Source organism: Oryzias latipes, chromosome 11, assembly GCF_002234675.1.
Source record: "Oryzias latipes chromosome 11, ASM223467v1".
Taxonomy (NCBI): domain Eukaryota; kingdom Metazoa; phylum Chordata; class Actinopteri; order Beloniformes; family Adrianichthyidae; genus Oryzias; species Oryzias latipes.
The window spans coordinates 8,630,248-8,644,368 of NC_019869.2; the positions used below are offsets into that span (position 1 = coordinate 8,630,248).

A 14,121-nucleotide genomic window follows, 5' to 3' on the forward strand; every position below is an offset into this window, starting at 1 on the left:
CAGAAATAAGAGATTTATCATCTTGGAGGCTGATCAGAGAAATGTTATCCAGCTTTTTACATCTGATATTATTCATAAGGCTATGGTTAGGATTAATTATTCATCCCACAGCCTGAGCAGCGCTATACTACTGATAAAACAGGATCATCTTAAAGTGGATTAAAAATCAGATTACAAATTTTAGAAATAGACTATGTCAGAGGTGGCCAACCCTGGTCCTCAAGAGCCTCAACCCTGCCAGTTTTCCATCTCTCCCTGGACTGCTTGATGCTGATAACCTAAATCAGGTGTGTTCAGTCTATCAGGATGTGAAATCACTTGAGTCAGCTAATCAACAGCAAGTTGGTGAGGGAAAGCTGGAAAACAGGCAGGATTGTGTCTCTTGAGGACCAGGGTTAGCCACCCCTGGACTATGTAAATAAGACTAGAAAAAAGCAGAAAGAAATATTGAAGTTTTGAAAACTTGAAATCAAAGTTAAGCTAAAATAAATACAACACATTTTTTAAAATTGTACATTTAAAGAACTATAATTTCAATTCTTCTCTAAGAGTTCTGGTACATCGCCTGTCCTTAATGTGGACATCCCTGAGGTTTCGTCTTTTTTTCCGGATTCTGTTTGGTTTTTAGGAGTTTTTTCTTACCGTGAAGGAGGGTCTAATGGCAGAGATGCCAGTTTAGTTTAGTCTGTTTAGTTAGTTCAGTTTAGAATTTTCCCATTGAATTCTATGTATTCATGATCCTTATGATTTTATGTTCACTTTACAATTACCGGTTTGTAGACCATCGAGACGACTGTTGTTGTGAATTTGGGCTATAGAAATAAAATTGAATTGAATTGAATTCAATTTGCGAAAATACTAAAAACATAATATTAAAAAATACTATAAACCCCAAATTGTTACTACATGAAAAAATACATACCGTAAATTCCAGACTACAAAGCGCACCCGATTACTAGCCGCACCCACCCATTTTCACGTGTTTAACTACTTTTATACATACACAAGCCGCGTCGGAGTACAAGCCGCATGTATTAGGCAACATTGTCATCCTGACAGATCATGTCCTGACTCACAGAGCAAGTGTGATTCATTAGCACACAGTGGGTGGAGTCAGTTTTTTCTCAGGCTCATGTATTTGAGTATATCTACATCTGCCAAACAGTATGCAGCTCTATTCTGTTCACAAGTTCCTCAGTTATGGTTTTTTTTATTATTATTTTTTTTTTTTACTTATTGACAATCTAGGTATCATACATAAAATTACAAACAGTAACCATATAATCAACATTACATCCCTCAGTTATGATGAGGAAATTTACATCCGCGATCCCCCATTTCCCATGAGTCTTAGGGGCTAAAGGCGGGGCCAACACCCGGCTCGCCATTCTGTTGTACGTGTTTAAGAATGAGCAAGTATCAGCAGTGCATGGAGGGGTGAACGGGTAAAGCTCTCCTTCCGCTTGTGTCGCGGCAGCGTTATGGGAGTAACAGGGCTGGTTAAAAAACACGCTAGTAAAATAAAGCAGCGACGACTGAAAAGCGCGCGCCTCAGCGCGATACGCGTGCCTCCTCGCGGCGCGTGGGTCAGAAGTTTCCTTCCACAACAAACACTTGCTCCGCGGACGCCTCGAGTAAGCCCTGGCTGCAGCCTGCAGAATGACTCGACGCCTCCGCGCTCCCGCGTGCTCCTTGTCTCCCCTTCTATCTACTCCGACAGCTCTGGCCAGGGCGGCTTCAAGGAGGAGCGCTTCGTCCCCATTGCGCCGGTGAACGGAGCAAATCGTGTCTGTGCAGAGCAATCGGACTTAATACTGTACGTTTTGTGTATGAGGGGCGGATGCGTTGTTACGTGTGGGAGCCTTCAGACTGCCATCGGCCCCGCAGCTAACACGACACGCAGTCTCCAGCTCACACGGAGGCTGTGAGCGTTTCAATGCAAAACTCCGCTCAGTCCTTAGAAACCGTTAAAACGATCACGTCAATTTGTGTTTCCAGTCGTGTCCCGACAAAATAAAGGCTGATGTTATTCCCACATATTTACGTGCAGCCAGCCGAGTCACTATGACTCAGAGGTAAATTCACTCCGGAGCATGCGCTGTTCTCTCCGTAACGCAGCTGACCGGTTTTTCCAAACCCGTTGGTGATGGTGGATTTTTTCACGCTGCTTTTAACGATTGCTTTTAACTTGAAAGCTTCATCATATTGTAGCGGCGATCTCGTGCACGTTGGGTCTAATGGCACCAAAGGATTCTGGGATGCGGCTGGGCATGCGTGTTTCGTTTTGTTGAACCATGACTGAAGTGTCTAAGACCTGAATACAAGTCCATGCTGTTTGGCTGCTTAGAGGTGTGTTGAAAAATAAATGACTTGTGTTTGGTGTTAAAGAATTCAAACCATTCACTGTGTCCGAAAATACGTAGACGGCGGCCGCCAATTAAATCCATAAATTAGCCGCATCACTGAATAAGCCGCACGGCTGTAAGCGCAGGAAAAAAGTAGCGGCTTATAGTCCGGAAATTACGGTATTTTTAACAGCTGCTGTTTTGTATTTTCAAGGTCAACCAATAGTTTAGGTTCTCTCATTCTTTGCTTTTAGTCCTTTATTTACAATTTTAATTCAAACTTTTTGTGTATTTGAGTTGAGCCTAATTTTACATTTACAGTTACTGGGTATTATTGACATCAGGGGACAGAGGTTATGGTGACATCATTTGCTATGTTTCATAAAAGTGTCTGATGTATCACCAATCAATCAATCAATCAATCAATCAATCAATCAATCAATCAATCAATCAATCAATCAATCAATCAATCAATCAATCAATCAATCAATCAATCAATCAATCAATCAATCAATCAATCAACCAATCAATCCATCTATCCATATTTAGAAGCTTTTTCAACTCACAAGATGGGCCGAGACTGGAAGTCTTCCTGATTCATCCTCTCAGACTGGCGTATTTTCAAGATTTCAGTGTAGCTCAGGTTCTGCAGGCGACTCTTGAACTGATCCAGAGAATTAGGCTTGAGAGAGAGCGCTCGCATGATTTGCTCCCTCACCACCTGCATTACCTGAAATAAAGAGGCAGCGGGATTAGTTCAGAACGGATGCAGAAAACATCAGATGGAACATCTTTTCGAGGTTCCAAAGAAAACTTTATCTCCCGTTAGCTCTGTAGATGGAGGCCTGTGAAATATGTAGAATGACAGGACAGGACACATTTTGCTATTTAATTATGCTCAACTGAAGTCAGAAGTAATGAGACTGAAGACCAGACCAGGCCAATTAGGATGAACATACATGTCTGTTATTGGTTGGTTTTGTTGCACATTTGTAACGCTGAGCTAAAAGTGGAAAATGCAAAATAAAGGATGGGATTAACCTGCCTTTGAGAAAACGTTTCCAAAAACAAAAATGTGAAGAAGCGCAATATTAACCAGTTTTATGACGATCACAAATGCAAACAGATGAATATTTGCTACTACCACCAACACATTGTAAAAAGCGCAGATGGAATTTTGCCAGTAAACATTTCATATTTTTATTTGCAACTTTAAAGGTATAATTTTTAAAATAGTTTTTTATTTTAGGATACTTTTATTTCAAAAGTGTGACTTTAGGTGACGTTTTAATGGCACAAATATTGCTTCATAAGAGGGAAAATCCCAATGTCAGCAAAACTGAATTATCCTACGAGCCATCGTTCAGATATAAGATAAGGCAAGACTCACCGATCACTGCCTCTGCCTTTCAGCTGGTTCTCAAGCAAAAGAGCCATTTGTACCAAAAGTGCCCCACAATCCATCATGGACAATAAATCTTTGGTAAATCCAACAAATTAGGATTCTATTCTTTCTGACCGGTCAACATTCCATGAGGATGCTAATGACATCACTTAGCAGCTGTCAATCAAATGCACACCCACAACTTGGACTTATTTGGGGAAATATAGAGATTATCTGGAGGAGACACATCACAAGCTGTAATTAAAGAAAAATTACTAAAACCAAGTAAAAAGTCCATCTTGCATAGTAAGAATAGGGAGATCATTACTGAAGTACATAAAACATACAGGTGGGCTGGGCAGTAAATCGATTTTTCCCCCCAGCTTCCTGCTCTCATTGGCCTCCGTTATTCAGATTAGGGTCAGACGTTAAATTAGCAACTGGCAAAAAGAAAGTTGTTCGCAAAAAAGGAACAGTTTCTTCAGTTATGGAACTAGTTTGACTTTATGACATCGTGAAACACACCGCATAATGCAAAATCTGTTTGAAAGCTGTTTGTACCAAAAGTAAAAGAAATTGGTTTCAGGATACCAAACAGATGCACTCTGTCGAATAGAGAAAGTGCTGCTTTCTATGAGATGCTCAAGCCAGCGATGGCTCACAAAACACCCCTGCCTCGTTGTTTGAAAAGAATTTTTACAACTTTTATTTAGTTGTACTTTGAATTCAGGCCAACTCCCAAAGGAGATGTTAAAATAAAAGAGTTTTTGTTAATGATATTCTGTCATTTGTAATTTTTCAGAAATTGAAGGGAGGTAGAAAAAGATTTTATTTTAAGGCCATTTCACCCGCCTCCAAAATGGCAAAAAGAAGGTTAGAGTGTGCAGAAAAACCTCCAGCATCCTTTTTTTAGAGGGTATCAGTGTTATGGGAAAGTTAGGGGATTGGCGATGGAATTCTTATGCATTGGCCATCCATAGGCCCACTATCCAGATTATCACCCCCCAATTTCACACCCATGATGCATTTATTTTAGACTTGGCTTTATAAATAAGAGAGGGCTCTGAGTTGCAGAAGCCCCGACGTTACAAACGCTCTCTGGTCTGGGTTAAATGTTGAAAATAAATTACATTCCCTAACGGTGCCCAAAATTGGGCTTTATCTTACCTTTGACCTGGTTACGGTTAGGATAAAATGGCAAGTTTCTAAAGTATAGTGGCTCAGACTGCACTTACATTGGTTTTAAAATCCTATTTTAAGAACACATCATCTGCAGTAAACCTTGAATCCATTGAGCGTTTCAATCATTACAGCTAGACGCTCTCGCCTTAGGGCGGACCCCGCCAAGCCGGACCATTTCTTGGAGTGTGTCCTATGATTAAAGATAAAATACACTGTGTACATGTTTTAGTGAGACCTTTGGCCTCTAGTCAGGCTATTCTGTGAGGTAGTTTGCTTTGTATATCTGTAGCTCCTCCACAGTTAAGGCCGTGTCACACAGCAACTACATACATTTTGCGTAAATTACACGGATAAATATTGATCATAAGTGAATGCACATGGATAAAGTGAGAAAAGTTGTGTTTCTTTATGTGAAATTTTCATAGACGTATTATGAATGAACCACATTAAACCATGGAAGAAGTACAACTGAACCATGCAAAGAACACAAATCAACGTAGAACATGAACCGTGAACGATTATTGCGCTTTTTATATGCAATTCATTAGTGATTCATGTGTTAATGTATTATGTGCGTCGTATGCGTGATAAAATACATATAGTTATACAACTATGGTCTATGCGTGAAAAGTCTCTTAGACATACATGGAACGGTCGTAGAAAGCCACAAATTTGCGTATGCATCTTGTAAAAATCACCCACAATTGTGTAATGTGTGAATAGAAACTAAATACATGTGAACTGTGTAATTCTCAAGCGACCAAAAATGTTGAACAGTTCAAAACCGACTTTACGTTTTGAGACCCTCAGCAGACATCTGCGCACATCAACAAATGACGAACGCAAGAAACGCTTCTGAATTACGTAAATCACACGTGAATCACGAAAGACCGAAGTTTCATATATGGAAAATGCGCAAAATGTACGTAGTGGCTGTGTGACACGGCCTTTACAGTTGGTCAAATTACGTTTGCTTTAACACATTACCAAATTAATGTCAATAATCATTTTAACCCACTTTTTGTATTTTTTGTTTTAAACCTTTAAATTTAATGGCAAGGTCTTTCCATTCCAGTATTCAGAAGCAGTGATGAGCATCCCGGCGCAGACCGGATCTTTCTAGATCATTACTGTTCAGCAGGATTGTTCTCTGCTTGCAGCACATTAATAACTGCGATCTAAAGTCGGCGCCATCGCAAGCTTGTGATTATAAAATAGGAAGCAACATCTTTAATCTAAAGAACCAGTTTTGTGAAATAATGACAGTTTGATTTAACAAATCCATAAATCCAATTAGGCTCCAGCATTGCACTTGTGGAAAACTGAATCGATCCGCGATCAGACTTTTTAACTTTTAAGTATTAAACCATGACAGCAGTTTGTTTTAATAATAGGGTACTCTGGGAAAAGAAGCATTTGCCAAAGAACAATCATGGTTTTAATGAAAGAGCTTTTATTTTTGATGTTGCTCAGGATGGCTTTAGCTTTGACTTGAGTTGGCTCATCCGTGCTCCAGTTCCTGACCGTTTACCTCGCCTTTGCTCCTGCTCCTACACCTGGCTGTGTTTCCTGTCTCCGGCTCGACTCGCGCCTTTGACTGTCCCCACAACCACGGCTGGATGAAGCTCGTCTGCTGGACTTTTATATATGTAGTTATAGATTTAGATAAGTTAATTCTTCTCTAAGAGTTCTGGTAAATCGCCTGTCCGTCCTGGGGGAGGATCCCTCCTTCATGTGGGCACCCCTGAGGCTTCTTCGTTTTTTCCGGAATCCGGTTTTTTTGGGAGTTTTTCCTTACCGCGAAGGGGGGTCTAAGGGCAGGGATGCCAGTATAGCTTAGTCAGTTTGTTAGTTCATTTTAGTATTTTTCTATTGAACTCTTTGTATTCGTGATCCTTTTGATTTCATGTTTTACTTCGAAGCCCATCGAGACGACTGTTGTTGTGATTTTGGGCTATACAAATAAAATTGAATTGAATTGAATTGAAAAATGTAGATTCCAGTCTGGTAGAAAATGCTTCACTTTTATTTCTAACACAATAAAGATGACATCTAACACATATTTAATAATTCAATTTTTCATTTAGTACATCATGAACTGACTACAGTTACATGTAAACGAAAATAGAACCCTTGATTCTACAATTAAAAGTGATTGGTCTGAATTATCATTTCTATGGCAACCACTCCCGCCAATCAGGGGTGAGCTTGTTGGACGTCCACACCCCTATAAACGAAATCTGTCAATCGAACGTTTCGAACGCTCAATCACTTACTTTTACTGAGAGACATTTTGAGCAAATTGATGTTTAAACACAATTTTGCAATCAATTAAATTTGAATTTATTACTTACATTTTGCAGTCAACAGTGCAATTAATTACAATTAATCGCAAAAACTCCTTCAATGAACCAGCACTAGTTAATTTGGTAATCATAATTTATACAAGCTTGCCACAAAGAAATCTCCTATTGTCGACCGCCCCACCACTGCACTACCAATTTTGATTGGAAGATTGCAGGTTCGATCCACGCCTTGTCTTGAAGTTTCCTTGGGAAAGACACCGAACCCCACCTTGCCTCTGGTGTAAGGTTGGCGCCACAGCGCAGCCGCCACCAGTGATTCAATATGTGTGAATGGGTGACTGGGTTTGTGACTGTAAGGCGCTTTGGGCCTTTGAGGAAGGAAGAAAGCGCTATACAAATAGATGCCATTTACCATTTAGTTGAATTTAATTATAAAAAAAAGTGCACAGATTTAGATTAGAATGGATATATTCTAAATTTTAGCTGAATTACGACTCCTAAATAAAGCTGCTTTTAGTGTTGGCAGCTGTTAATTTGAATTTTTGGATTTATAACATCAGATAAAAGTGTGTATTTATCAATTGTGTGCGTCAACAAAAATCATTTTGGTCTCTACAAAAGTTAGTTGCACTAATCTTTGCCAGCAATGCCAACTGTGCCATTTGTGCTCTCCTTGAACCCTGCAGGCTGTGTGACAACATGTCTGAGGAAACACAACAAATCTCTACCTGTCAGACTCACTTTGGCACTATGAAAATGCAGAGCATCAAATGCTGCAGATTGAATTGACTACATTTAAATTACATTTATAGCACAGATTAGTGGACAAATGTACTAATATGCATATCTCTGTACCAAATTATTGCATATCATGATTATTTAGCTAATTTAGTCTTCAGATCTGACATAAAGCTGCCCTGAGGCAGTAGCTCTGCCTCACTGAAGAGGGCACACAAGGGCTCACGGTTGTTCGTTATTGATGGTTGCTAATAAAGTTAAAGTTGATGTCTGTCATTTTGTGCTTTGCTCTGACTGACCGAAAAATGGCTAAATAAATATGAACATTTTACAAAGACTGTTTATAAATCTACTGTGATCTGATAATGTAAATGTTGATGGTTTATAATTTAAAAAAAAGAAAGAAAATACTTTTTTTTCTTCACAGAAATTGCTCAAATGCAATGCATAGTGGTTTATATTCGCCAGTCTAGTGAGCATCGATGATGCACACTAGTTTTTCACAGAGACTGAACTGGATTTACAATCGGATTTATCCCAATGGGAGATTCCCACGCACCATTCAGTCTTTAATAATATCAATACAAATACGTGGGTTTTTTTTCCTGCGGGACGGGGGAAGACACAAAATCAATCCGTCTCTATCATTCTGCGGGAATAAATTCTCAGATTTTTGCGGGACGGGGCGGGAGTGTAACACATACGTTGCGGGAGTGGGCGGTAACGGTCAGAAATTCGGCGGGCGCGGGATGAAGAAAACATTCCCGCGCAGGGCTCTACTTTGTAGTTCTTCCTTCCAATAATACGACTGCAGCATGAAAACGGTTATAAAGAAAATGGGACACCTTCTTCCTCTAGCCTAATGTGCATCATGATGCAGACAGAGGATGTGAGCAAATAAATAATTGATTCAAGCCATTATAAAACAAAACCGGGTAACTATGGCTTATTAATGATGAGGACTTTGGAAGCTATCAAGCACACATGCATATATGCATAGAACCACTGGACCACAAGCAGCTTCTTTATTTGGATGTGCCGACTGAGGCACACGCTGTTCTATGGACTACAGCGAACGACAAAATGATTTTACCCTCTGATGAAAACACATAAAGGCTGAAATAATAAGCAGGGAGATAACTAAATGTTGGGTGCACAACCCTTCAGCCGAGAACATTTAATTCCTTAAATCTATTTTTAAAGATTAGAAGGTTAGATTGGACTTTCTGATAAATAAATAAAAGGAGAAGCTTATTTGTGAATTCCTATGCCTATTTTTTAACAATATGCTTATAGCTGAAACAGCTTTGCTCTGTCAGTCTGCCACTAATGACTCATGATATCTCTACTCTTATTAGTGAGCTTAGTACTGACGTTCTCCACTTGAGTGGCCAGCAAAGATAGAGATCAGACATCTTTGTCTTAGGCTGGAAGAAATAAATACTTTGGCATTAAAGATCTAAGAAAAGAACCAAAAAAATTATAGTCTGGCATAAAAACCAGCTGAGCATTTATATATCATATTTTTTACATAATTGCTTACAAACAGGTCTAACACTTTTGCAGTCATGCCCAAGAAGAATAAAAACACATGAACAGGCAATAATTTAAAACTAAATATTCAAAACTCTTTAAAGGGCTTCTATCATGCAAAATCAACTTTTTGAGCTTTAAAGTGTACTACAATGTTCATTCATCACGAAAAACAACCCCAAAGTGGTATTTTTATCTATTCATGCATTTCTGACTATTCCTGTAAAAACCTGTTCTCTGAACATCAGCACCTCCCAACCCACGACCCACGAAAACAAGTGGGTCCTCACATTGTGATGTCACAAAGTGAGGAACAGCCCCTTCCAGGAAGAGTCTGTGGTGCCAGAACCACCACCAAGCTAATCCACTTTCGCTAGCGGTGATCAGCAAAGACGCTTTTACTTTTATATATACAATCTGCAAATCCATCTTTGTAAAAGTTGCAAATGTTGCTTGTTTTCGTGAAACAAAGACACGCTGCCGAGGCAGACTCTAGGCTGATGTCATGAAATGGGCGGTACCCACATGGAGCGAAAGGCGGAGCCTCAGAGATCAAGGCGTCTTACTTCTGGGTTGGAAAAAGAGCTGCGAAAATAATTCATATTTTTTATTTTTAAAAATGGTTCTTTAGTGTGCTCGAGGCAATACAATATCAGATATAGATATAGTTTACTCTGAAATCCTTAAGAAATGCCTGATATAGGCCCTGAGTCAGCTAGACAGAAATATATAGACTGTCTGAGTGCAACAATGGAGTTAGAGATCAACTCAAATGGAAATGCTGTTTTTGGTGTTTTTAACATATGGCATTTTTCTAATGGTGGAGAACATGCATTTCAAAAGTTAAACCAATAATTGCATTTCTGAGAATTTCTTTATTCAAATTGCTGTCAATCTGGAGCAGATAAAAAACAGATTGAAATAGATTGTACTTCCGTAGAAAATACGCTGAGCGAGCCACAAGCTCCCTGCTGCGCTCCATTCTGATGCATCCAACTCGTAGAAGACTAGATCCATGTACGTCTTCGTTTTCCTCATTAGAGCTGAGGGGCTGTAAGCTAGCACGAGAGTGAAGAGGAGCTCGCAGCAACGAGAAAGGAAAGGGGACGGGGTTGCTCATCATCAATGGTCACCTACAACTCAGAGATGAATTTCTACTGTTGCTCTGCAGAGACTATGTCCAAGAAAACAACAAAGGGTTTTGCTTTTTGTTTTTTGGTTTAAAAAGACCCCTGGTAATACTTTTAAAATAGATCAAAAGATGATGTGGGTTTTAATAATGCAAGAATGGTTTGAATGAAGGGTAAGGAAAAGGTTAAAAAGAAAAGGCATAGGAGGAAGGTTTTGAAAGGATGAAAATCAGGACAGGAGCTCTCCTCTTCAAAAGACAGCAAGTCTTGGTTGCACGATGGAAAGGCAGATGGGGGATGTGCAATGTCCCTGTCGGAACTAGTTTCATGCAAAACAGGACAGCAGCAGTCAAGCCACCATATGGATGCATGGGAAGTGATTTCCCTAGACATTTCCAGCTGATGCTCTCAAATCCAGACATGGCAGCCGCCCAAAACCTTTGATGCTCATGCTCGCATTATTGTTGTCACATTAGTGCCTGCTCAACCCACCAGCAGCACTCTTAACCATCAAATATGCATGCACAAAACCCTTTGAGAAGAGCTGACATAAAGTCTTCGTGTTGAAGAGAACAGTCAGAAATTATTTACAGCATTTAACAAGCAATCATTTGTAATTATTTAACAATCCCAAAAATAGTAGCTCAAACTACATCTCAGCAGCTTTAACCACTATCTCATATCTTCTAGAATTTGGACTATGACAATCCCTTTAATAAAAATTCCCAAACATCGATGATAAATCAGAGTATGGCTCATTTCTGCTGAGTTCCGACCAAGGTTCCGACTATTCATGGCTGTTTTATTAAGTATTATAGAGTGCCTACTAATAATAATGGATATTAAAACTATTGCAAAAAGTAACTTGCAAAATCCAACTTGGCAACTAAAAACTGTCAGTATTTTATAAAATGCCCCAAATCATTGTTTTTTTTCAACTTCTTTTCTACAAGAAAAAGTACAATTTAAGTTTGAATACTTTCATTCATAAAACAATTTCAAACAATTTTTTTACGCATAAGTTATTTATAACTGTGGATGTTGAAGCTCATTTGCTGTATTTGTCCACAATTGTTTCCTAAAGCAGACTTAGATAAACTAGAGTCCAACTAAGATTTTGCTACAATTATAAGCAAACAATTTTTTAATCTCACATCACAAAAATGTATTTATAAGGCTTATAAACATGGCATTGTTGGGTTTTTTTGATAAATATTTTGTCTAGATTGCTGAAATCTTAAACTGGATATATGACAGCAAAGACTTGTAATGGTAATTTTATTTTGTCTGTATGGCCTGTATTGTTCGATCTATTTATACTGTATCTTCTATAATATATAATTAGATCTTAGACATCGCTCAAAAAGGCCTGAAACTGAGATCTAGATAACAAGTCACATTTGTGCACACATTTCCCAACTGTTTAAAGAAATGTAAATCAAGACTTTAAAGCGTAAGGCTACGTACACATTGGGCATTTGACACACGTTGAAGAACGCACTAAAAGCACATTCTTGAAAGCGAGTATAGCCTTTGGTATTCACAATGTACAAGCAGGTAGGGGCTTCTTCTTCTCTTTCTACTTTTTACTACAACATGCTGACCAACTACAGTTGGAAGAGGCTTGGTGAGAAATGGTAAAGCGGTGCCAATCTCTTGAATCTTGGTCCAGACCTCGTCTTTCACAGTTTTTATTCTGATATAAGAAAGACTTGGTGTCCTATCATTCCACCCAGACACAAACCGCATTTATTCATTTCTCCTCTATGAACAATTTTCAAACAGTGAGCACTTCTCTGAATAAATAGGGACGCCATCCATACGCGGCTACTAGATTTAAGTCTCTGATTGGTCAAAGTTCGACCTAGTTTAACTTCCAAGCCGCGTTCAACGGCCACCACGCCTTTTGCACGTAGAGCCCAAAAACTAGACACTTAAAGAGTTACCCGCGAACAGTTTCGGAAAACGTGCATTTACATCGACTTTTTAATAAAAGTGCTGCTTTTATTTTATTTATTTTTTAAAAAGTACTGTCCCTCTTTCCCACTCCCCTCCGGATGAGTGCTTTCAGATTCCAGTTGGCTCGTCTGTGCTCCTGTACCTGACCGTGTACCTTGTCTCTGGCTTGCCTCTACCACTGCTCCTACACTTGACTGTGGATCCTGCCTCTGGCTCGTCTCGCGCCCCCAGTCGTACCCCCACCCATCTGAATGAAGCTCATCTGCTGGACTATTTAAATATGTAGTCGTAGAGTTAGATAAGCTAATTCTTCTCCAAGAGTTCTGGTACACCGCCTGTCCCTCCTGGGGGAGAATCCCTCCTTCACGTGGACACCTCTGAGGTTTCTTCTTTATCTCCGGATTCCGTTTTTTTTTTTTTTTTTTTAAGGAGTTTTTCCTTACCGTGAAGGAGGGTCTAAGGACAGGGATGCCCAGTTTAGTTTACTCTGTTTAGTCAGTTCAGTTTAGAATTTTCCTATTGAATTCTATGTATTCATGATTCTCATGATTTTATGTTTACTGCACAATTACCGGTGTGAAGCCCTTTGAGATGACTGTTGTTGTGATTTTGGGCTATACAAATAAAATTGAATTGAATTGAATAGAAAGTGAATACAGTTTAGTGAAACATGAAATCGGGGAATGTTCATGTTTCTCTTAGTCCAGCTGTTCAATCTAGAGCTAGGCCCTCAAATATTCTGTTGAAACCCTGTGGCTAAAACCCAATCTGATGGTGTAAGGAACAGCAGTAGTAGTATTAGTGGTATTAAACTCCTCTGGTGATAAAGAATGGGTGTTGGTAGTGTGGAGTAATCTCATTCACAATAACAAAACCCAACCCCCCATCACACATACAGAGGAGTACATCCATTGCTTGGTGCAGGACAGCATATTGTTGTGTTAATGGTGGGGACGGAGTGGAATTATAATCCAGCACCTGATATTTGGACGATAAAAGAAGACTAATCTGGCTGGAAATCTAACCTGCTTACGCCTCGCTGAGTCAACACGGCCCCATCTGTCCCTCCTCCCTGCTCTTCCCCATCTTTTCCCTCGCCCCATGCCCTTTCTTCCACCCATCCTCCTTCGCAACCAGGCAATGACAAAAAAAAAAAGAATAGACGTTCTTCCTTTTCTAGCACCTCCTAGTCTCCGTCCTCTGGTTTTCAGTACTTACATGTCAGCTCCATAGCTCAGAGTGCGTCTCTCCACAGTCCTCCTGGACGGTCTCTTTTAGCTATTAGTGGGGAGCAGGGATGGCGAGAGCAGACGGCTCATCAGTTCAGCTGGCTGTGGCGGTTAGCTTTAGCTGTGATAAACGAAAGCTCGCCTGTCGGATCGTCTCTTGAACCGCCTATTTCTTTTGCTTCGTCTCACTGTTTTAGGGTATTTTTTTTTAAACCTGCAGCGTTCCTGCTTCCCTCTCGGAATTTTTTTTTTGGTTTTCTTTTCAATATTTCTCTAAAAAACTTGATCCATCTGCAACCTACTGTAATTTTCTGT

General features: G+C 39.6%; 1 protein-coding gene across 5 annotated transcripts in view; it reads right to left on the reverse strand.

Moving 5' to 3' along the window:
- LOC101169868 (engulfment and cell motility protein 1) overlaps positions 1–14,121 on the reverse strand; it is a 92,129-nt gene that overhangs the window by 8,641 nt on the left and 69,367 nt on the right. For all 5 annotated transcript variants that reach the window (XM_020707074.2, XM_020707077.2, XM_020707075.2 and 2 more), the window contains one exon: positions 2,912–3,075. In XM_020707074.2, the coding sequence (XP_020562733.1) occupies positions 2,912–3,075 (164 nt within the window). The remainder of the gene's footprint in view (positions 1–2,911; positions 3,076–14,121) is intronic.